The sequence below is a fragment of the Carettochelys insculpta genome, chromosome 2 (genome assembly GCF_033958435.1).
Source record: "Carettochelys insculpta isolate YL-2023 chromosome 2, ASM3395843v1, whole genome shotgun sequence".
Classification (NCBI taxonomy): Eukaryota; Metazoa; Chordata; order Testudines; family Carettochelyidae; genus Carettochelys; species Carettochelys insculpta.
The window spans coordinates 197,960,145-197,982,288 of record NC_134138.1 but is presented as its reverse complement, the minus strand read 5'-3'; the positions used below and the strand labels follow the sequence as shown (position 1 = coordinate 197,982,288).

Below are 22,144 nucleotides of genomic sequence, written 5' to 3'. Positions count from 1 at the left end.
AAAGCTTATGTTCCAAAATATCAGTTTAGCCTATAAGGTGTCGCACGACTTCTTGGTAGTGGGTATTTTTTTTTTTAAGGTACAGACTAGCTCGGTAGCCCCTCTGATACTTTGATTCAGTATTTGGCATATGAGTTGCTTTAGCTGTTTTTTTTTAAAAAGCAAATTATCCACTTAAGTGTGCTGCTTAGGACTAATGCTACAGAAGGACTCCTTTATAAGTGCTAGCTTTGTGGTATTGCAACCTAAAAACCATATACTTTTGAGCTAAAGCTTCTTAAGTGTATTCTAAAAATGCCATAAGACCATATGCCAAGCTGATACTCGTATTGAGCATATGGTGGCTGTATATTTTCTGAGGAAACTGTGGCATCCAGAAGCATTACTTCAGTGGTGGCCCAAAGAAAAGGCAATGTTAAGCCTCTGGCAAGTGTTTGTTTCAAAATTCAATCCAAACCTGAATTGGAGTAATTCTTCTAGAGCATTCAGTTGAATCATAGAATTCTAGGACTGGAAGGGACCTTCAGAGGTCATCGAGCCCAGCCCCCTGCTCTCATGACTTCACTGCTTTTTGGGATAGACTACACACTAATATGGCTCTCTCACTAATATAAGTGTGTATGCAGCACACTGTGACACCAGCAACAACTGCGTGTGTCATGAGGTTTGTGTGAAAACACATCAGTCCCCTCCCACCTCAAAACACATCGCCTATGTCTACATATCCCCTTCCTCTCGGGGAGTAAGTTGGGAAGATGCTAATGAGCGAGTTGGGAAGACACACAAATGGAGCACCGCCATAAACATGCAGCACTCCATCATCAGCACAATGATGGCCACGTGTGACTCGAAAGCGCCGCCCCTGAATCGTGTCATGCATGTAGACGAGGGCCCTTCAAAAGGACCCCCCGACCCCAAAAGCCCCCACTCCTAAAACCAAATAGGAAGAAAAGGCCTTCAAAGTCCAAGGGGTCCATTCAAAAGACGACGTGCAACCCAAAGGCGGCACCCCCAAACCCCGCGCAGCCACCACCACGCCAATGAGGTGCTGCACACTCAAGGCAGCGCCCCATCAGCATCCTCCCAACTTGCAGTGTAGGGAAAAACTTGAAAATTATTGTAGCTTTTTTTATTCATAGCCCTATCGGTATCCTTGTGTTATGAACTTTAAATTTTAAACTTAGCAGAATGGGAACAACACTGTGTGCTCTGCTAACCAGCATTTTTTACCGGCAGCAAATCTTCCTACATAGTTTGACTTTCATAGTGTCGCATTCTCCTAGTGTCTGTCTCTAGGAACTGTTGAATTGATCCAGCACCCAACTCTTAAACCATGGCATCATTCACTGTAGAACTGTAGGCTAACATTATTTTCATGCTGCTACTTTCTGAAGTCTTGGAGTATAGCACATTTCTCCTTCTTGGGATACACGTGGGGTTTAGCCTGTGGACGGATGCTCAAACAACGAACTGAAACCTGATTAGCTTTTGGTACTACTCAAGGATTCAGTAACAGTGTCAGCTAACTCCTCAGCAAAGAGTAGGAGCACTGGAACAAAAATGACTCTCTGCTGTTTGATCTGAAATAGCCTTATTTTGAGCTTGGAAGCAGCCAACTGAAGGCATGACAGGCAAATCTTGAAATAAAACTCTTCAATATCTGACAGTTCTATGTCTAACAATAAAACTCTAAGACCTCAAAGTTCCACCCAGTGTGCTCAAGGCCACATTATTACTGCCTTGATGCAAAGACAAGGATCTGGCGCATACTTCTTCACAGTGGTGGCTTATCTCTGAAATCCTGATTGCGAAGAGGTAAATTTGAATTAAAATCATTTTAAAAGGACGTGTTGCCTCAGGGTAATAAGAACAAAAACACAATGCTGAGTTTAATTAAAACACCATTAAAACAAATCTGTGTAATTGAGTGGGTATACATTTTGTTGTTGCAATAGCCACTAAATGGTTGCATTGTCTTGTGTGGACAAGGATATTAAATTTGTCTTTGCCTGATGCCTTTTCAAAAGGTGCTGAACATCTGTAGCTCTGTATGAGTTGATATGACACAGATGAGAATTGCAGTGCTCAACGCCATTTCAAGTCGTACCACTTAATTTAGAAAAATCTATTTGTGCTGCCATAATATTTGGCTTTCAATTATTTGTAGCTTTGACAAAGTTTTAAGAGCAGAGATGAAATTTTTTTTATGGTTGGTGTATGCACCAAGCTGAGATTTAGCAAAAAATGTTTCAGCAGGGTTAAAGAACCAGAAAATTCCAATATGTTGTCTTGCTCATTAAAACTTTTTTCCCAGCTGCTTCAGTGAGGAAAGCCCTATTACTGTCATGCTGTGGAGCAGGAGTTTGAAGTTTGGCAAGGCGGGGGGTGGGGGTGGGGGTGGGGGTGGGGTGCACTCATGCCAAAGATGCCTTTTGATGTGCCTCTGAAAAATCACCCACATCTGGCCAAGTCATGAGCATCTGAATAAATGTGCACATGCTCAGCACACTTGTAAAAGTTTAGTAGCTGAAGTCTGAAAGATTCTGCCTGCTCTGAGGATCCTCCATCTCAGGGCTGAACAGGCTTTTCTCTGATTGCTCCAATCACTGCAAAGGGCTGCTGAGGTACCATGCATTGGAACTGAGATGAAGGAATCGCTCCCTTGTGTTGAGTGCTTGCCTGCTGATTTCCAGGCAATACAGAAAAGGAAGAGCCACCTGACTTGAATGCAGAGTGAAGAATTTGGGCTGAGTTAGGGGTATTGCAGGAGCCAGAGAGTAGAGGGTCTGGGTGTATTTTGTGGGTGCATGGTAGAAGGTGGGGCATTTTGGACACTGGGCATGGGTTAGCATTGGGAGGATGGCAGGGGGGGAGGTACAGCACAGAAGGATCTATAACCACTGTAGAACTTGCCTTCTCAGAGAAACTGAACCTAGTCCCACTGAGTCTAAGTACTTCTATTGATTGCTCGGGTGCTTCATAGCTATTTGAGAGCATGACTGTTTAATTAGTCAGAGGGAAAAAACTACTGCTGCATGGTAGTCTGACTCAAGTGGTGCAGGTCTTTGCTAAAGGCACTATTGCTGATGGTGACCCAAGCTGAGGATGGATGTAATGTTTATCAACTCAGCAAATTAAAGTTTAAAAAAAAAAAAACCTACACATGAGAGAGCAGGGTTGCAAAGTCAACCACTTAAATATTAGGAAAATAGAATGTGATGTAAGTAGACTGTATTTATGTGGGGGGGGTGTGTGTGTATAGGGACTGCATTAAGGCTGCAAAGGAAACCTTTGTTCTGACTCTTTCCAACTCTAGTGTTTGCAACTTCAGTGCTCTTAGTAAAAGCTTTGCTGGGTATACATGTGTGAGAAATAGTACACATGCCTCAATTAAATTAAAACCTACTCAAGTGAGTTGCTGAATCTATGCTAATCCCAAGTTATCTTTAAACTGTTACTAACGGCAGTGTTTTTCTAAAACTGAGTGATGCTCATCTTGGTTTGAATACTACTATTGTAGCACATCTTTTTGACTTGTCAATGTTTCGTGATAATTACTGACTCTTCCTAATTTGTCTCTGTCTACAAATAGTTTACAATCTGTCTAGAGCATATCTTATAAAACTTCATAGGCAGGACAATTTTGAATGTGACAGTGGATTCCTAAAACATCTGTGCCAAGTTGGGTGGCTTTCCATTGATGTTAAAGGGAAAATTATACCTACTTAGACCTGGTTGACCTTCTGTTTGGAAGCCTTTTTTAAGTTTTTGTGTATGGGTTGTGTAACATACTTGAAAGGGCACTCTGGATGGCTAATGATTTTGCCATGCAAGGCCAGACGCACATTGATCTGGGGAAATTTCCAGAGGTAAAAGTCTGGATTGGTGTGTCCAAAGAGAGGTCAATTGTTTTTCTTAGCAGAAAACCAAATGTTCAAAGGATAAACTGAAAATTCTTGATCCTCTGTCACAGGTATTTCAAACTTTAGAGAGTAACCGTGGACTGACCAGCGATGGGTCAGTTGAAGCCATTCTGACAGTGGTGGCTTTTAAAAATGTAAGGTGGGTTGTTCACTTCACATTAGTGTGAAGATTGGTGCAGCAGGATTAAAACTTTTTCTATAAAGCTGTTTTCATGTAGCAGTTTTTCCTAATCCTTTTTTATAGGATGTATCTGAACCAAAATGCTGGCACTCATCAGTACTGGAGTTTATGCTACAGAGCAGTTCTGTACTAGATGATTTAACAAAAGTTAACTTTTCACATTTATCACAAGTATGCATCAACCTCTTAAACTGTGCATGCAGATGTGTAAGCAGTAGAAATATGACACCTGAATTTCTGGGATAAATAGAGTTTCAGTTTCCTGAATGAAGGGATGGGATAGGACCATGGCAGTTTAGAAGAGGCTGTGCTCCAGGTAGTTCTGCTGGAGTTCAGTGAAGACTTTTGGATAGCTTTGCTAAAAGTGTCTTGCACCCCTGATAGTAGAAAACTACTGGGATTCAAGTTTGAACACACTCTTCCGGGGGGCGGGGGGGGACTGGAATTTAAAGAAGCTGTGATGTACCTATGTATCCTGTAATTTTTATATTTAAATGATAAAACACATCTACACCCACCTCTGGGCACATGTCGAATAAGTTGCAATGTGGTAGTCAAGATTAACTGTGTTTAACTGCTTGCATGAAAGAATAGACCTGAACTTTACAACTATATCACTTTAAGCTCTGTGCAACATGAGGAAGGGGTGGGGAGAGGAAATGGAAACACAAGCCCTCCTGAAATACACAGTCCTCTTCACCAGCTTCCTAAGGTTTTTTAAAAAAAAAAACAAAACTGAGTGAGCAGGTGTTGTGTGCTCTGCTTTGTAAATTGATGGGTGAAGTTCTTTGACCAGCCATGCTAGCTAAACAGACAGAATAGTCTAAATTCAGCATATCTACAAAAGGAATTTTTGCTGGCATATTCATGTGGGAGTGTGTTTGTTTTCATGCTCCTAGCCAACATAGCAGTGCTGGCAAAACTTTGTAATATACGCAAGTGTTCTGCACATAACTGAGCTCTCTTTTTTTCAAAAATACCTAGCTTGCATAGAACAATCTTAGTTTTGTTTAGAAGGATTATAGTTAAGGTATTCATCTACCACCAGCTATTTAGTTTTTCTCCTACTAAAACAACTGACGTGTTCTGAGGCCTAGTTTACTTTCTTTACCATCTGTTGCGGCCTACTGTTTAGTGTAACTGACAGTTAATTACTTTTGGTGGTGATACTACCATCTGTTTAGAAGTTCTATTAAATTTGGATTCTGTGTTCATAGCAAACCAAAGGATTGAAGTTTTGTAAAAGCAGCTGAACTGTAAATAAAACAGTTTAAATGCTTTTCCATAAGCAGATGAGAAACAAATCACTTGACTAGCAGGCCCTCTCTTTCCCAAGAAACCAAAACAGAGCCTCAGACTCTTCTGTGATGTATGGAAGCTTGATTGTAGAGGGGGCTCATGCAGTCCTGATACATATGATGAGGTACATGTTATGAAAGTTTTGACACCATGATCTGAGGTAAACAGGATGAAGTTTAATAAAGACAAGCGCAAAGTGCTCCGCTTAGGAAGGAACAATCAGTTTCACACATGCAGAATGGGAAGTGACTATCTAGGAAAGAGTATGGCAGCAAGGGATGTAGGGGTTATTAGGGACCACAAGCTAAATATGAGTCAACAGTGTGATGCTGTTGCAAAAGAAGCAAACGTGATTCTGGGATGCATTAACAGGTGTGTTGTGAGCAAGACATGAAAAGTCCTTCTGCTCTACTCTGCTGGTTAGGTCTCAGTGAGGGTCCAGAAAAGAGCAACAAGAATGATCAAAGGTCTAGAGAACATGACCTATGTAGGAAGGCTGAAAAAATTGGGCTTCTTTAGTTTGGAAAAGAGAAGACTGGGGCGGGGGCGGGGGGAAATGACATGATGATAGTTTTCAGGTATCTAAAAGGTGCCATAAGGAGGATGGAGAACTTGTACTTGGCCTCTGAGGATAGAACAAGAAGCAATGGGCTTAAACTGCAGCAAGGGAGGCTTAGGTTGGATATTAGGAAAAAGTGTCTTAACTGTCAGGGTGTTCAAACACTGGTATAAATTGCCTTGGGAGGTTGTGGAATCTCCATTTCTGGAGATATTTAAGAACAGGTTAGATGTCTATCAGGGATTGTCTAGACAGTACTTGATCCTGCCATGAAGGCAAGGGGCTGGACTCGATGACCTTTCAAGATCCCTTCCAGTCATATAGTATTCTATGATTTCAATGCCCATAAAACATGCTTGAAAGGTGAGGTACATGTGCATTAGTTTTGTTCACCACTGTGTGTAATGACAATAAATTTTATCAAATTCTTCAATGTAAAGCAGAATTCTTTGTTTCGGCATCCTGACTGCTAACAGAACTGAGCAGAGTATAGTAGAAAAGAAGTCATCTTGACAGCATCATCATAAGGATAGTAATAGAGAGAAAGCTGTGCTAGTCTAGTTACTATCTAAAAAAGCAGTCATGTAGCACTTTGAAGACTAACAATTAGGCAAGCTTCCATGGGACAGACCCACTTCTTCAGACCATAGCCATACCAGAACAGACTCAATATTTAAGGCACAGAACAAAAAACGGTAATCGAAATGGACAAATCAGAGGGGCAAAAGGTCAGGGAAGAAGCCAAGAACTAGATTAAGCCAAGTATGCAAACGAGCCCCTATAGTGACCCAGAAAATTCCAATCTCTGTTCAAACCATGTGTTAATATGTCAAATTTGAGTTCAGCAGCCTCTCTTTCAAGAGTGTTTTGTGAAAATTCTTCTTCAGTAACAGGCAAACTCGTAAGTCATTAACAGAATGGTTCACTCCATTAAAATGCTGGCTAACAGGTTTTGTGGATCAGAAGCACTTTTGTCTGTTTTGGGCCCATTAACTCCTTTCAAAGAGAGGCTGATGAACTCTCTTATAGTCAAATTTGACACATTAACATGTGGTTTGAACTGAGACTGGAATTTTCCGGGTCACTATAGGGGCTCGTTTGCATAATTGGCTTAATTCTTGGGTTCTCTTCCCTCCCCCACTTTGCCCCTCTAATCTCTGATTTGCTCACCTCAATTTTTTTCTGGTTTGTCTACCTTGATTGCTGTTTTTAGTTCTGTGCCTTAAATATTGAGTGTTCTGGTATGGCTATGATCTGAACAAGTGGGTCTGACCCACGAAAGCTCACCTAATTATTTTGTTTGGGTTTTTAAAGTGCTACTGGACTGCTTTTTTGTTCTTATAAGGATAGAATAGATACCATAAGAGTTTGCATCAATGGATAAAAGGTTTATGGGCTAAACCGTCTGTTTCAATATAAAACTAAGATTCAAGTATAGAAACAGCTGACAACTCGGACTAAAAAAACTTTGAATACAATTTGTATTGTTAAAAGTTTAATTGAGCTTAGTAAACACTTCAGACGTTCGTTTAACTTGTTCATAGTTAATCAAGTTCCTTGATCTTTCCCCCTTTCCTCCCACCACTCAGATTCTAGCTTCTAAATGTTATGTTGCATGCTACAATTTATGCACACTTTCAAAACTGGCATTTTAGTCTTTGTAAAGCTGTGAGCAAATGGGAAAGGTGTAAATCTTTCCTCAGATAAAACATATTTGATTTTGTTTTCAAACAGTCTTTCACTGAATATAATGGTGTAGCTGACAATAGCAAAACAAATGTAATTAAAAGTAACTTGTAACATTTGTCTTCTGGAAAGAGTATAATTTCTAACATGATTAAACATTAGGCAATATTTGAAATAACACCTTTGAATAAAAGTAACTCAGTTTCTTTTTCTGGAGTTGGCTGGTTCTGAAGATATTTATAACAGATTGAGGGAACATCTTTCAGATAATAAAACTGCTGACATACCCTTACTGCTTACACAACTGACTTTTCACCTTGTGAAATCTGAAACTGACTTCTGTGCAAAGTACTAATTGAAAATGCTTTCTGGAGAATAAGTGTTTCATTTGATTACTTAACTTTCTGTCCACCAGAAACCTCATGCTTCTAGGCACAGCACTACTTAACTAGGAACTAAAGATCCTGGCATCACACTTTATGTGGAGGAAAAGAAAATCTTTAATGAGACCTTCTTCCAGTTCACTTGTCTAGTCACTTCCTCCTTGTTTTCACAGTTAAAAAGCAATCTTCTGTTTACCATTCCATCATGATTCGGAGAGAAATCCCACCATACCTACCTTGCTCATCGCTCACTCAGCCATGAGATGCACTCTTACTATACTACTTGCAGCCATGTTGGGTTAAACATGCTGAAGAATGTGAATGTCTTGGTGTGAAGTCTATATGTGAAATGTAGCTACTCTAATTACTAATACTGTTAAATTATATAATGGCAGGGAAACTGTGGTGTCTAGAACTCTAATTCCAAATTTCTGGTTCTTGTGTGTGTTAATCAGCATTTTAACAGATAGGCAAGCAAGTTGATCTTGAAGTTAGAGGTGTTTTTTGAATAATTGTACAGGTTTTATATACTCAAGTACTTGGTGCTCACTAGCAGTTGGTAGTTTGTACCAGCTGGCTTCTCTTTGAGCCACACAAACAACTTCAGGTGCAGCTTTTGTACAGTCTTTGGCTGAATTTGGTCAATATAGGTCCTTAGACAAAAGTGTTCAGGTAATTAGTTTGATTTGGAAGCTGTTCTCTATGCAGAATTGTCTCCACTTATGCTATAATGAAGTTGTAAATATCAGTTATCTCTTTTCTATAGTCATGTTGGTGCAAATATCCATTGCATGTGTTTCCAGTGGTATACTATACTTCTGGTTACCCTAATATGCTAATGCATGTTTAAGTTTTTTTAGGCCTAACTCTATGCCCTTGTAAGGAAGGGAGAGACTGCTATGACACTTGAAATATTCCTAACCTTTCCTTTCTATTCTATTCATTAGCTACATTGGGTGGGGGCGGGGGAGGCACACAATGAGGGATAAAACAGTACTCCAGCAAATGTAATCCTTAATATTTAAAAAAAAATTAGATCACTAAGCCTGTCCATTCTCATTTTAATGGTTAGGGACTTCAATTAAGTATTTGTTGGTTCTCTCCTAATAAGTAATTGAGTATTTATAGTAGAATATATGACATGCTACCTTTTCCCTAAATCTCAAGGGGGGGTGGGGGATGGAATTCATTTTTAAACTTTGTTTTGGCTTCCCTTAGGTATAAAAGAGTCTTTTCGATCGGAACCCATGCTATCACTACGTATAATCCACACACTCTAGAAGTTACAAATCAGGTAATGATAAATACGGTAGTAACCTTTTTGGATACATTGACATATCCTAATGTAATGAGTTCATGTTACCACTTTTTTTGTCCCTCTTAATGTTGAGTGTGATCAGCAGTTTTACAGAGGATTCTGTCTGGTAATACCCAGTATAGTCGAGTGTCAGTTGCTTTAATATCATGATTAAGTGCTGTGGTGACTTGGTTCATATAGTCAATTTCTGTTTTTTAGCTAAAGAAAAGTAGCTAATGCAATGGCTAATAGTTGAACTATGATTTGGTGGCTCTTGAAACTTGTATAACTGCCTTGATTCTGTTACACAATAGAACTAAAATAGTTACAGTAAGTCTTTCAACTTCTCTTCTTGTATGTATCCATCCCCCATGCCAAAAAAATGTCTTGGGACTAGTTGACAGTGTCCCCAATGGGAATCCTTGCAGAGCAGAGATCTAAAAGGCAATATGTTTACCCCACCTTCTTTGCTTGGATCAGCATGCTTTCTCATTAATCATAATGTCAACTTTTTTTCTTTAGCTTTTCAATTCCTAACTGTCACTTTTTTAGCAGAGTGAGTGCATTGCACTGAGCTTTCTTATGCAACTTCAATAGTTAAACATCTGTTTTACGTTTATTTTTGTTTAATTCCCGTATTTAATAACTGAATACCTTTTTTAATTCGCAAACTACTGGACTTTGTAATTGTTCAATAACAATTGACTGTCTTATAAAGAGACCAAAAGTACAAATGTGACTTAAATGCCCCTCTCACTACATTAAGATTTTATTTCTTATGTTCATAGAAACTAATTTCATTACCTTTTTAATTTATTCACCTTAGTGGCCTTATGGAGATATTTGTAGCATCAGTCCTGTTGGAAAGGGGCAAGGAACAGAATTCAGTCTCACCTTTCGTAAGGGAAGTGGAAAGAAGTCTGAAACTCTTAAATTTTCTACAGAGCATAGAACAGAACTCCTTACAGAAGCACTGGTAAGAAATTAGTTGAAGAGCCAAATAACTAGTTGAGATTCAGTACTGTGTTTACGCTGTCATAATGACTCCATATTTTGTGATGAGAAGGAAAGCTATTGTGCTTATGCAGTAAAATATTTGTAAATGTGACTTATGGTAGTCACTGTATATGTCTCCAATTTATTCAACCTTAAACTGATACTAAAACTTCTGTGGTTTTAGAACTATGTTAGTAATCAACATCTAGAGCCACAGTAGTGTGAATTTTTTGTTTAGTTTACTCAATACTACAGTTGTGTATCTTGTATTCTTGCAGCAAATAAGTAACTTAATTGGTTAAGTTAGCAAGGTGCATTAATTATATACTAAAAGCATTTGGATTGGTTAATTCACACTAATGTTTTGATACTGTGTTCTGTGAAGCACTGCAGGGGAGACATTAAAAGTGCTATTTGCAGCTCGTGAGTCAGTTTCACTGCATTCACTACTGTTGAGTGTATGATGTATAAAGCTGAAGGGATACTTTTTAAACATGCAAATTTTTAAATCTTTGTCAAGTTTTAGACTATCCCAAACAGTCAAGTCAGTCACTGAGAATAACTAAAACAATAAACTGTTTGTTTTTTACAGAAATCACAGCAACTTGATTTTTTTTTTTTTTTTTTAACAGAGATTCAGAACAGACTTTTCGGAAGGAAAAATCACAGGAAGGGCAAGTATCTGGCCCGTCTCCGCTGGACCACAAAATCAAGTCATTTAATATTTACAAATACTGTATAAACAGACTTGAATTTCTAGTTGATGTCCTTTTAGAGTTTAAATAGTTGTGAATACATGTTATACCTTAATCTGAATGTCCCACTAACTTTGTGGTTTTGCAAATTTTTTTTAATGTGGAATAAACAATGTCAGAACTCTCCTGAGAGAGCAAAGAGAACATGTAAGGGAAACTGTGGAAACAAATTGGAAAATTGTTTCCCTGGAAACTTACGGGTTGCTACCAAGTTATACTTAAGTGGCATAACCACAGTGGACAAACTGTAGAAGTCGGGGGATGCATTTTTAAAAAATATTCAGTCTCCTTTCAAAGTGAAGTTATCAGAACTGTTCAGCAAAGACTTGAAGTAAATGTGTAACAGCACTTCTACCTCATTTCCAGCTACTGGAGTGCAGGAGGGAATTCTTGGTGCACTGGGGGACTTGGGGGGGGGGGGGGGGGGGGGAGGAAAAACTTGCAAGAGTATCTTTTCAAACAGACTTGTGGGATGCTTACTAGAAAATGGCTACTGAATCCATTATCTTATGGAATGTATGCATTTAATACCCATGCTTTGACACTAGTGTCATATCCACTGATTTCCTTGAATGCGTCTTGATGGTTTTGGTTCTCTTATCCTTTTGAGTGTCTAGAAATCTATTACAATTCTAGGGCTATGCCATGTAGGTTTTTTGAAGGGATACTTTAGTGAAGTATTCTCTAGCACTATTTTAGAACAATCAATTCTAATTATTTGAAAAGTGTTGGTGATTCCCTATCTGAGGGTAGGTGTGTGCTGTAGTGTAAGCCCAGGGTTTGTGGTATTTGAATTAAGTGACCCATGATATCAGAGCCATCCTTACCCATATGTAGACTATGCAGCTGTGTGGGGCCTCACTGGGTCCTAAAGTCTATCCATCTTCCTCTTTCTATCTGTATCTGCTTCCTGTGCAGATGATCTCTTTAACAGAGAGAAGCTCTGCCAAAGCTATTAGCAGCAGAAACTATGAAACAGCCATTCAAGTGGTAGCGAATCCATTTAACAGGCATGGGCCTGCTCTGTCAGCTTCTGACTTGCTGTGTTAGTCTACAAGACGTTAGTTTAAAGCAGGGGTGGGAATGTTTTGTTAAACTTGGGAGCCACTAACTCACAGAAAAATCAGCTGGGAGCCATACAATAAGAAGCAGATGTGACCCTCAGTTGAGAAGTGGAAACAAAAAATTCACCTCTCTACATTCAATCTCCAGCACAAAGCCTAAGGAGACCAGATATAATAGGTTTTGTAAGGGCCCCCTGGACTCTGAGGAGGGCCCAGAAATGAGGGGCTTGGTGCGCAAGGGGCTGCTGGGGAATGGGCTGGTGTGAGGACTAGACATATAGACAGCAGGTAGGGTGCAGGAGTGGGATGGGGGGTGGCAGGGTCTAAGCAGGAGGTAGGGTACAGGTATGGGCTGGGAGTGAGGGTACAGTGTCTGGATGGGAGCAGGCAGAGATTGGGGACCCTGTCTGGTGCAGCTCTGTGAAGCACATGTGACTGTGCACATGGCAGGGAAGTGCCTTCTGCTGCTCCTGTGATTCAGCCAATGGGAGTGATGTGGGGTAGGGGGAGGGGTGCCAGTGGGGAGTTCTTCCCTGCAGCTTGCAGGAACCACTTCCTTCTCTTGCTAGGTAGAGCCCACCAGTAGGTTTGGGTCCTGACTTGCCTGGATCAGGGCTGTGAGGCTTGGGACTCCCTGGGGAGGGGGTGGGGAAACCCTGAGCCTCGTAGCCTGGTTTGGGCCATAGGTTCCCCACCACTGTTCTAAAATTTGTTTTGAAAATATTTCATTAATGTGTTGCGGAAGATTACAAAACCACATCTCTCCCAATCATTCCCAGTTCCCCTCCCAAACTCTGCTGCCATTGGGCTTGGGGCACCATTTTAACAATACTGTGCAGAGCCCCATAATGCCTTAAAGACAGCCCTGCGTGATTGTGTAATGGTAATTTAAACCCAATTAGCTCTTCTAACCCATGCTGTAACTTAGAGGTACAGCATGCAGACCAAGGTCAGTGTAACAATATCTCAGTCCTTAGAGACCTCCACAAAATGAGGCCTTTTAGCCTTATGACTGAGAGAACTTTGGAAGTCATTTGAACAAATCACCAAAAGCCAATGCAAACCCAGGAGGCTCTCTGAGTACAGACTGTTAGGATAGAGAGGACTAAAGAAAACCTTTAGAATTGTGGGATACTTCAGGATGAGTCCCAGGGCCTGAGTCAAGTGAGGTTGTCGGTACACTGCAGAGCAGTAGAGCTAGAGGTCTCTTCCAGCTGGACTCGACCTTGTTTCTCCTATTTGGCAGGATTCTGGGATCCTGGGTCTGAGGACTGGATTAGCCCAATTTCAGTGTGGGTGAGAATCTTAGGACTGGGCTCACATCACAGTGTAAATCAGCACCATGAAGCAAATGGTGTTGACTTCAGTGGAAGAACTTCTGAGAAGCACTTAACTGGGAGAAGAAGTAAAAGAAACCTGCCAAAATATATATGCAATTTCCAAATGTCATGACAGAGGTTACAACCATTAGCCATTACGAGTTAGGGGTGTGTGTGTGTGTGGTCTTTAGGAGATGAAGAAATATCTTTTGTTGTCTCTGAACTTAACAGTTTTCTCTCTCATAGAGATACAACTGCTTTAAGCATCACTGGAGTGACACGAGAAAACCTGTGATTCTGGAAGTGACGCCTGGGGGGTTTGATCAGATTAATCCTGCAAATAATAAAGTTCTGTGTTCCTATGACTACAGAAATATTGAAGGCTTTGTTGATCTCTGTGATTATCAGGGAGGCTTTGCTATACTTTATGGAGGATTTAGTAGATTGGTGAGTGGTAAATGCATAAAATATTGTTAGTCACAAAGGCTTACATAAACAGAAGATGTCTTAGTCTTCTGCCTATAAACTTACATAATTACCATCATAGTAAATGATTTAGATTGTGTAGCCTAATAAGTTCAGGGCCAATTATACAACATTTAACATCGGTAACTATATCCTGGGGACAACGTGGCTGAAAGTGTGTGTGGTTTTTTTTTTTTTTTTTTTTTTTTTTTTTTTTTTTTTTTTTTGGGCTAACTTCTGCTGGTGAAAAGAGGCAAGCTTTTAATCTCCATAGAATTTGAAAGCTGCTTTTACCAACAGAGGCTGGTCCAATAAAATCTTCAGTACAGAACTCTCCTGGGAAACCTTTTCAGGTATTGACAGCAGACTGGCTGGTATAACCATGATTTGGAACAAGTTAAAATGAGGAAGGCAGGAACCTTCCCAGGCATGCAGAGTTAAGATGAAAATCCTAAACCTACAACACAGGCTACTGAATGGCCTGCAGCAAAACAAGATAGCTGTATAGTAGGAATTTACCTTAAACTTATGTATTTCTGCCTCAGTGCTACCACAACTAAATGTTTTAATTTTCTATTTATTAGAGGCATGAGTTACATTATCTAAAGTATGTAGCTTATTTCTTACAAAGCACTTAACTAACAATGCCATTGTTTTAACTTCTGTATAATTTTATTTCTGGTTATTTTAGGAAAATGTCTAATAAAAATGGATATAAAAATAAAGTTACAAACTGCTCTGGAGAAATATCTAAGTTAACACTAGTAAATGATACTGTTACAAAAATCAGACTGGTGTACAGTATAAAGAAGTCACTTTTTTATGATGAAGAATTAAGACTGAGCTGATTACAACTGATCTGTTCTTTGTGTATGTGTGGGGCTTACCTAAATATCTCATCTCTTCCTAAAATTTTCAGCACATGTTTGCATCTGAGCAAAGGGAAGAAATTATCAAAAGTGCAATAGAACATGCTGGCAACTATATAGGGATCTCCCTCCGAATAAGGAAAGAACCTTTAGAATTTGAGCAATACTTGAGCCTTCGCTTTGGGAAATACAGCAATGATGACTCTATCACATCTTTAGCAGAGTTTGTTGTTCAAAAAATAACACCTAGGCATTTGGTAAGCTATACAAACTTAAACTACGTCTTATTTGTTTGTATTTATCAGGTGGCAAAAGTCCCCTTTTCTAACATGTTCTGCCTTTTAGGAACCTGTGAAAAGAGTATTAGCCCTTACGGAAACTTGCTTAGTAGAGCGGGATCCTGCCACTTATAATATTGTGACATTGAAACCGCTAGGAGAGGTAGGTGACTATCATGTTTTTAAAATGAACAAATTTGACTATTTCAAATGCAAAACTAGTTCACTCATCCCATTTACTGTGTTCATTTTGTCAGAATAAGACACGTTCTTGGACATTCTGATTACACTTGCAGTTTTTCTTTAAAGCTTGGGTACACAAATTGGAACTAGCTGTTACAACTTTTGAGCATTAGTACAACAGTCTGCCTCCTGAATACATGGGAATTGCATTAAATACTTTGTATAAGGTGAGATGATCCCTTACCACATGACCCCCCCACCTTTTTTTTTTTTTCCCCTTTTAAGGTATTTGCACTGGTATGTGATTGTGAAAATCCACAACTTTTTACCATTGAATTTATCAAGGGACAAATCCGGAAATATTCTTCAACCGAGAGGTACTTTAAAAGTTTGTTTTATTTACACATTACTTACAGGGTAAATCCAGTTGAATTACAGACACTTACGTGTGAAATTAAACACTTTCATGGGCCGATTCTCACTTGCTTCAGCCTGCCTTAAATGTACAGTGACTTGCCTCTAAAGTTGCCTGTTCCACCTCAAATGGATACCATGTGATATTTCCTCATGCCATCTACTCGTCACTTATGCAACCATAAGGAGTTCAAATATCTCTTTGCATTCAGTACATGTGATGCTGAAAAATTAAAAGGAAAAGTGTTTCTCCTACAGCTAGCTGTTTCACTGCTGACAGGTGAACAGTTGAAATGTACATTTCATTCACTTGGTTTCAAGATAATTAAGTGTTGTTGTTTTTTTTTTTTTTAATTAGACATGCCAATTTAAACTGGCATACTGGGAAGTAGGTGAATTAAAGGGAAGAGACAACAGTGAAACTTCTTGAGTAATGTGTGTTGACCTGAAGGAATACATTAGATCTAGCTGAGAGTAAGCTGTGCTAGTCTATACACTATCAAAACAAAAAGCAGTCAAGTAGCACTTCAAGACTAGCAAAATAGTTTATTAGGTGAGCTTTTGTGGGACAGACCCACTTCTTCAGACCAGAACAGACTCGCTATTTAAGACACAGAGAACCAAAAACAGTAAGCAAGGAGGACAAATCAGAAAAAGATAATCAAGGTGAGCAAATCAGAGAGTGGAGGGGTAGGGGGGGAGATCAAGAATTAAATTGAGTTAGGTATGCAGACGAGCCCCTATAGTGACTCAAAGTTCCCATCACGATTTAAACCATGTGTTAATGTTCCGAATTTGAATATAAATGTCAGTTCGTCCACTTCCCTTTCTACAAAGGAGCGATAATTTCTCTTCAGTAACACACATACCTTGAGGTCATTGACAGAATGCCCCATGCCATTAAAATGTTGACTAACTGGTTTGTGGATCTGGAGTGTTTTGATGTCTGTTTTGTGCCCGTTGACCCTTTGTCTAAGGGAGTTAGAAGTCTGTCCAATATACAAAGCATCTGGGCACTGTTGGTACATGATGGCATATATGATGTTAGTAGAGGAACATGAGAGAGTGCCCGTGATTCTGTGAGTAACCTGGTTAGGTCCAGTGATGGTATTTCCAGAGAAGATATGTGGACAAAGCTGGCAGCGGGCTTTGTTGCAGGGAAAGGTTCCAGGACTGGTGTTCCTGGGGCAGAGACTGTGGCTGTTAGTAAGGATCCTCATGAGGTTGGGAGGTTGTCTGTAGGAGAGAACAGGCATGTCACCCAGGGCCTTCTGGAGTGTAGCATCCTGATTTAAGAGTAGGTTGTAGGTCTTTAATAATTCGTTGCAGTGGTCTGAGTTGTGGGCTGTAAGTGATGACCAGTGGTGGTCTGTTCTTGGCTTTTTGGGCCGATCTTGGAGTAGCTGGTTTCTGGGTATGCGTCTGGCCCTGTTGATTTTGTTTTTTTTACTTCTCCTGGTGGGTAATTCAGGTTTATGAATATTTGGTGTAGTTTTTGGTCTCTGTCAGTTGGATCAGAGCAAATGCGATTATCCCTAAGAGCTTGACTGTAAATGGATCTAGTCATGTGTGCATGATGGAAACTAGAAGGGTGTAGATAAGTATAGCGATCAGTAGGTTTTCAGTACAGTGTGGTACTGATTAGGCCATCCTTGATTAGTACTGTAGTGTCCAGGAAATGTATTTCTTGCATGTTGTAATCGAGGCATAAGTTGATGGGGTGTAGATTGTTAAAGTCTCTGTGGAATGGCAACAATGCCCAGATGCCTTGTATATTGGACAGACTTCTAACTCCCTTAGACAAAGGGTCAACGGGCACAAAACAGACGTCAAAACACTCCACATCCACAAACCAGTTAGTCAACATTTTAATGGCATGGGGCATTCTGTCAATGACCTCAGGGTATGTGTGTTACTGAAAAGAAATTATCGCTCCTTTGTAGAAAGGGAAGTGGACGAACTGACATTTATATTCAAATTCGGAACATTAACACATGGTTTAAATCGTGATGTGAACTTTCTGAGTCACTAATAGGGGCTTGTCTGCATACCTAACCTAACTCTTGATCTTCCCGCCCCCCCCCCCCCCCCCCCCCCCGCCGCCAAACTCCTCCACTCTCTCTGATTTGCTCACCTTGATTATCTTTTTTTTTCTGATTTGTCCTCCTTGCTTACTGTGTTTGGTTCTCTGTGCCTTAAATATTGAGTCTGTTCTGGTCTGGCTATGGTCTGAAGAAGTGGGTCTGTCCCCCGAAAGCTCACCTAATAAACTATTTTGCTAGTCTTTAAAGTGCTGCTTGATTGCTTTTTGTTTTGATTAGATCTAGCTGTTTATCAGCACTTGGATACCAGCTACTGGTTAAGTTGTGGCCTTTCTTTCCCTTCCTGCTGTACAGGTTCCCCTTTAGAAGCTATTTGTTGGCACTTGTGACCTATTTTAGTAAGAATCTTTTCTTTTTTTAAAGCCCCACACTTTTTTTTTTTTTATATTTTCAGGTCAGCTCTTTTTATGTAGCTGGGTAGACAGTACTGTACCAGATGCGACCTGTTTATACACATATGTAAACTAAAATAATGTAAACATGGTGACAAAATATAAGTTAGCCATTAATATTTTATACAGAAAAGCAGGCCGTGCACTTCATGAAATGCTCTAGTGGGCTGTGAATGGCCCGCAGGTTGGGAACTTCTGGTGGTAGAACAAGGTGGTTGTATGCCAAAAAGAAAGCAAATCCATGCAAAGGAGAAGAGAAAAAAAAAAAAAAAAAAGCTCAAAATGTCATCTTGCCGAAATACTATTACTATATCCTGCTACACTATCCGCTATCACTAAACACTCCAATTGTTAGTGGAAGAGTTCCACTCTAGTTTTTCCTGTAACTGGGTCATGCTGTTGGTTGGATAAGCTAGCATTACATAATTTAAAGAGTGGTATACATGGATCTATGAGAATTCCAGTAGAGATCTTGAGCACACACATTAGTGTGCAACTTTTTTACAACAATCATAATTTTCCCTTTGTCTAAATTCACAAGGTAAGTGTCAAAACATTTTTCCCCACTCTCCCTAGAGATTCCCTGTTAGCTAGCCTGCTGGATGGAGTGAGAGCTTCTGGCAATAGAGATGTGTGTGTGAAAATGACCCCAACACAAAAAGGCCAGCGCTGGGGATTGCTGAGCATGCCTGTAGATGAGGAAGTAGAGAGCCTTCATCTCAAGTTTTTAGCTGCTCCTCCCAGTAAGTTCACCATTTTTACTGTAGTTCAAAGTACATGCTAGTTTTTAAATAACAGAAGATCTCTAAGCTGTTTTAAATATAACTCAACTACATTTTGTTTTCTTTACAGATGGTAACTTTGCAGATGCTGTGTTCAGGTTCAATGCTAACATCTCCTACAGTGGAGTTCTGCATGCAGTAACACAAGATGTAAGGATTAATTCTCTGCCCATCCTCCAGTTGTTTCTTAACTTTTAAAAGTATTAATGGGTCTTGCTCCTTATCCAGGGTCTGTTCTCTGAAAACAAGGAGAAATTGATTAATAATGCCATAACAGCATTACTGTCTCAAGAGGGGGACATGGTGGCATCTAATGCAGAACTTGAAAGCCAGTTCCAAGCTGTGAGAAGACTAGTTGCTTCAAAAGCTGGCTTCCTTGCCTTTACTCAGCTTCCAAAGTAAGTGGTGTGCTTTTTTTTTCTTAGCTGTTAGGCCTTTAAACACATATTTTAAACTGTGCCTTGAAGCTTTGGAGTCTGAGTTAAAGTTGGGGTTGTACATAAGGGCTTGAGGGTTCAGAAAAACAGTAGCAGCTTGTATATGTAAGGTTATATTGTTTGGTACTGAATCGGCTGCTAATGTAAACGGTCTGTCTGACAGTTTCTGAATTAAGGATTCTCAACACTAAACTTGAATCTTTGGCTCTGCCAGATATTCTGCTGTTCAGTTTTGTTGCATGGTAGGACACTCAAAACAGATTTTTTTTCCTCTCAAAAGAACAAATACAAGGGCTTAAGCTGAGGTAATAAATAGATGGCACGTGGGCCACAGCTGAACCTCTAGGTGATGCTCTAGAACAGACCTAGATAATCTTTTGCTCTGTGTTCTTTGCACTCTAAACCTTGACTATGCCTTACCCAAGAAAATAATTGGCTCCCCCAGTTTAATCTTTCTGGTGACAAACTGCAATTTCAAATTCCTTAACATTCCATAAGAGATGAAAACTTGGTGCTCATTGCACTGAAGTGTAAAGTCAGTTACATCTAGATTGAATGTATTAGAGGAGCAAAAAGTAACGGAGTAGGTTTTGAGGTGTTGCTCATTATAATGTGTTCTGCAGACTAACATACTTGTAATTAATTTAAAGGTTTCAGATGCCATCCGGAACCCTTTTTGACAGATGTTTCTCAGGAAATTGTGCATGTCTCATTCACACATAATTTTACTTTGTGAAAATGAGTTTAGCCTTCATTGTGTGTTTAAAAAGGATCTGTGTGACTCTTTCATAGGCTACTGAAGAAATTTTATGAATAGAACAGATAAATCTTAGTTTCTGTATGTAAATTTCTTTAACGAATGAGTTCCAGTTTTGGGTCATCTAGTCTGTTCTAAGTTATGCACTGGTCACATGAAGTGGTACTTTTTTTTTTTTTTTTTTAAAAGGTTTTAGTTAAGGAAATGATATACTAACATTTTGTCAGGCTTAAAAATCTGACTTTAAGCTTTTGAACTTTCTTTTGGACATAATATACTTTATTGTAATGAAGAACCTTTACATACATAGCTTCATTTTCTTTTAAAGGCTTGTCTCTGAGCTGTTACAACCAAGCTTGCTCCGTGCCTGGTCAACCCCCACACTGTCCAGATGGTCATAAGGGTGTGTCTGCACAGCAGCTTGTCACTTTTATGGTTGGCTGGTGCTAGCTGACTTCGGCTCAAGCATAGCTATTTGAGTTCTGGCTAGGCCTGGGCTCTAGAACTCTGGGAGGGTCCCAGAGTTGAGTTTCCAGCCTGAGTCTGGAAGTCTACGCAGCAGTGAAATAGCCATGGAGCATAAGCCAGAGTCAGCTGGCATGGGTCAGTCATGGTTTCTCTGACGTGTAGACATGCTCCAACAGTCAACATGGATCCTGTTGTCAAGCACAAAAGGCTTTGCACTTCATTCTGCTCTTTGACATGAGAGTAGATCAAAGTGCAGCAGAATGGCTTATGCCAGTGGTGGGCAACCTGCAAGCCGCACAAAGCCACAGTGGGCCACAAGATATTGTTTACCATTGTTTTTGTACTGTGTTGCCAGATTTTGCTGGTTTCCATCCATGTAGTTTTCCTACCTGTATGACTGAAGTGACACACACGAAGGAAGGGCATGTGTGCAATCAATACATACCTCCCTTCACAGCACTAATTGTAAGAGCCATTTGCTCCCTCTGACTCAAGTCAAAGTGCTGATACTGTTCAGTTGGCACACCCTGTAAATTCTAGGTATACAAGTGCCGTTAGTAAAACTAGTCTATCCCAGGAGACAGTCTTGGTTACAACCATCGTGAAGGAAGGCCACGCATGCAGCCCACTCATTGGCCTAAGTTGCCCCTTGTTGGTCTATGCAGTCATCTTGACTACACTGCAACTTAAGTCAGTGCAGGATACATCGCTCTGGGGTATGAAAAGCCAACCACCCTGGGCAACATAAGTTACATTGACAAAAGCAGTATCTGCACCAAGCTAATGCAGGTGTGGGTGCTGACCTGCTGATGCATCTAGATGTCAGTGTCTTCACTAGACTTGATGTAGCTGTGCCCAATTAGCATAGTAGCGAAGACTCACTTTTAGTATGCAGCAAGGTGAGGCATACCTGAGCGACACCACTTACCTGCCACAGGTTAATGGGTCACCCAGACAAACCCTAGCTTCTGTATTTTCCCCATCTGTTAGCTGCTCCATGGCTCTTGATACTGAAGGCTCTTCTAAAAAAATAAATAAATTAAAACTTTTTTGGTAGTTCACTTGCAATAGCTACTTTACCTTTTTTTCTTGTGACAGATTTCGGGAACGTCTAGGAGTGAAGGTGGTAAAAGCTCTTAAAAGAAATAATGATGGAGTAACCCATGCTTCTATTGACATGCTCTGTGCTCTCATGTGTGTAAGTTTTTTACCTCAGTTATGTTACAGAATAGATTTCCTATTCTGTAAGAGATTAGATGTGTGAATTGCAGTACACTGAAGATGCGGGGAATGGGGGCTATGTAGAAAGTACAAATGCAAGCGTACCTTGCAGTGTACATGTTACTGCAACTTGGGATGTCTTGTCACATGAGTAGACTGTCGTGGTCCTGGTTATGTAGAAGTAGAAACAGGGTTCAGTTTCATAAGCTAGCTTTCATTATTTTTGAGTTCAGTGTTTTAAGATTCAATTTTGAGGAGCTGTGTAGCTTCAGTCATCTATTTCAAAAGACTTGTGCAGATCTTTAAGTTCAGCT

The 22,144-nt window shown here is 40.0% G+C and overlaps 1 protein-coding gene across 3 annotated transcripts in view; it reads left to right on the top strand.

The window, feature by feature from the left end:
• The window catches only part of DNAJC13 (DnaJ heat shock protein family (Hsp40) member C13), a 97,166-nt gene that overhangs the window by 5,756 nt on the left and 69,266 nt on the right, over positions 1 to 22,144 (top strand). For all 3 annotated transcript variants that reach the window (XM_074988279.1, XM_074988277.1, XM_074988278.1), the window contains exons 3-13: positions 9,250 to 9,325; positions 10,155 to 10,304; positions 10,957 to 10,998; positions 13,709 to 13,909; positions 14,847 to 15,053; positions 15,142 to 15,237; positions 15,543 to 15,634; positions 18,742 to 18,908; positions 19,018 to 19,097; positions 19,176 to 19,345; positions 21,708 to 21,807. In XM_074988279.1, the coding sequence (XP_074844380.1) occupies positions 9,250 to 9,325; positions 10,155 to 10,304; positions 10,957 to 10,998; positions 13,709 to 13,909; positions 14,847 to 15,053; positions 15,142 to 15,237; positions 15,543 to 15,634; positions 18,742 to 18,908; positions 19,018 to 19,097; positions 19,176 to 19,345; positions 21,708 to 21,807 (1,381 nt within the window). The remainder of the gene's footprint in view (positions 1 to 9,249; positions 9,326 to 10,154; positions 10,305 to 10,956; positions 10,999 to 13,708; positions 13,910 to 14,846; positions 15,054 to 15,141; positions 15,238 to 15,542; positions 15,635 to 18,741; positions 18,909 to 19,017; positions 19,098 to 19,175; positions 19,346 to 21,707; positions 21,808 to 22,144) is intronic.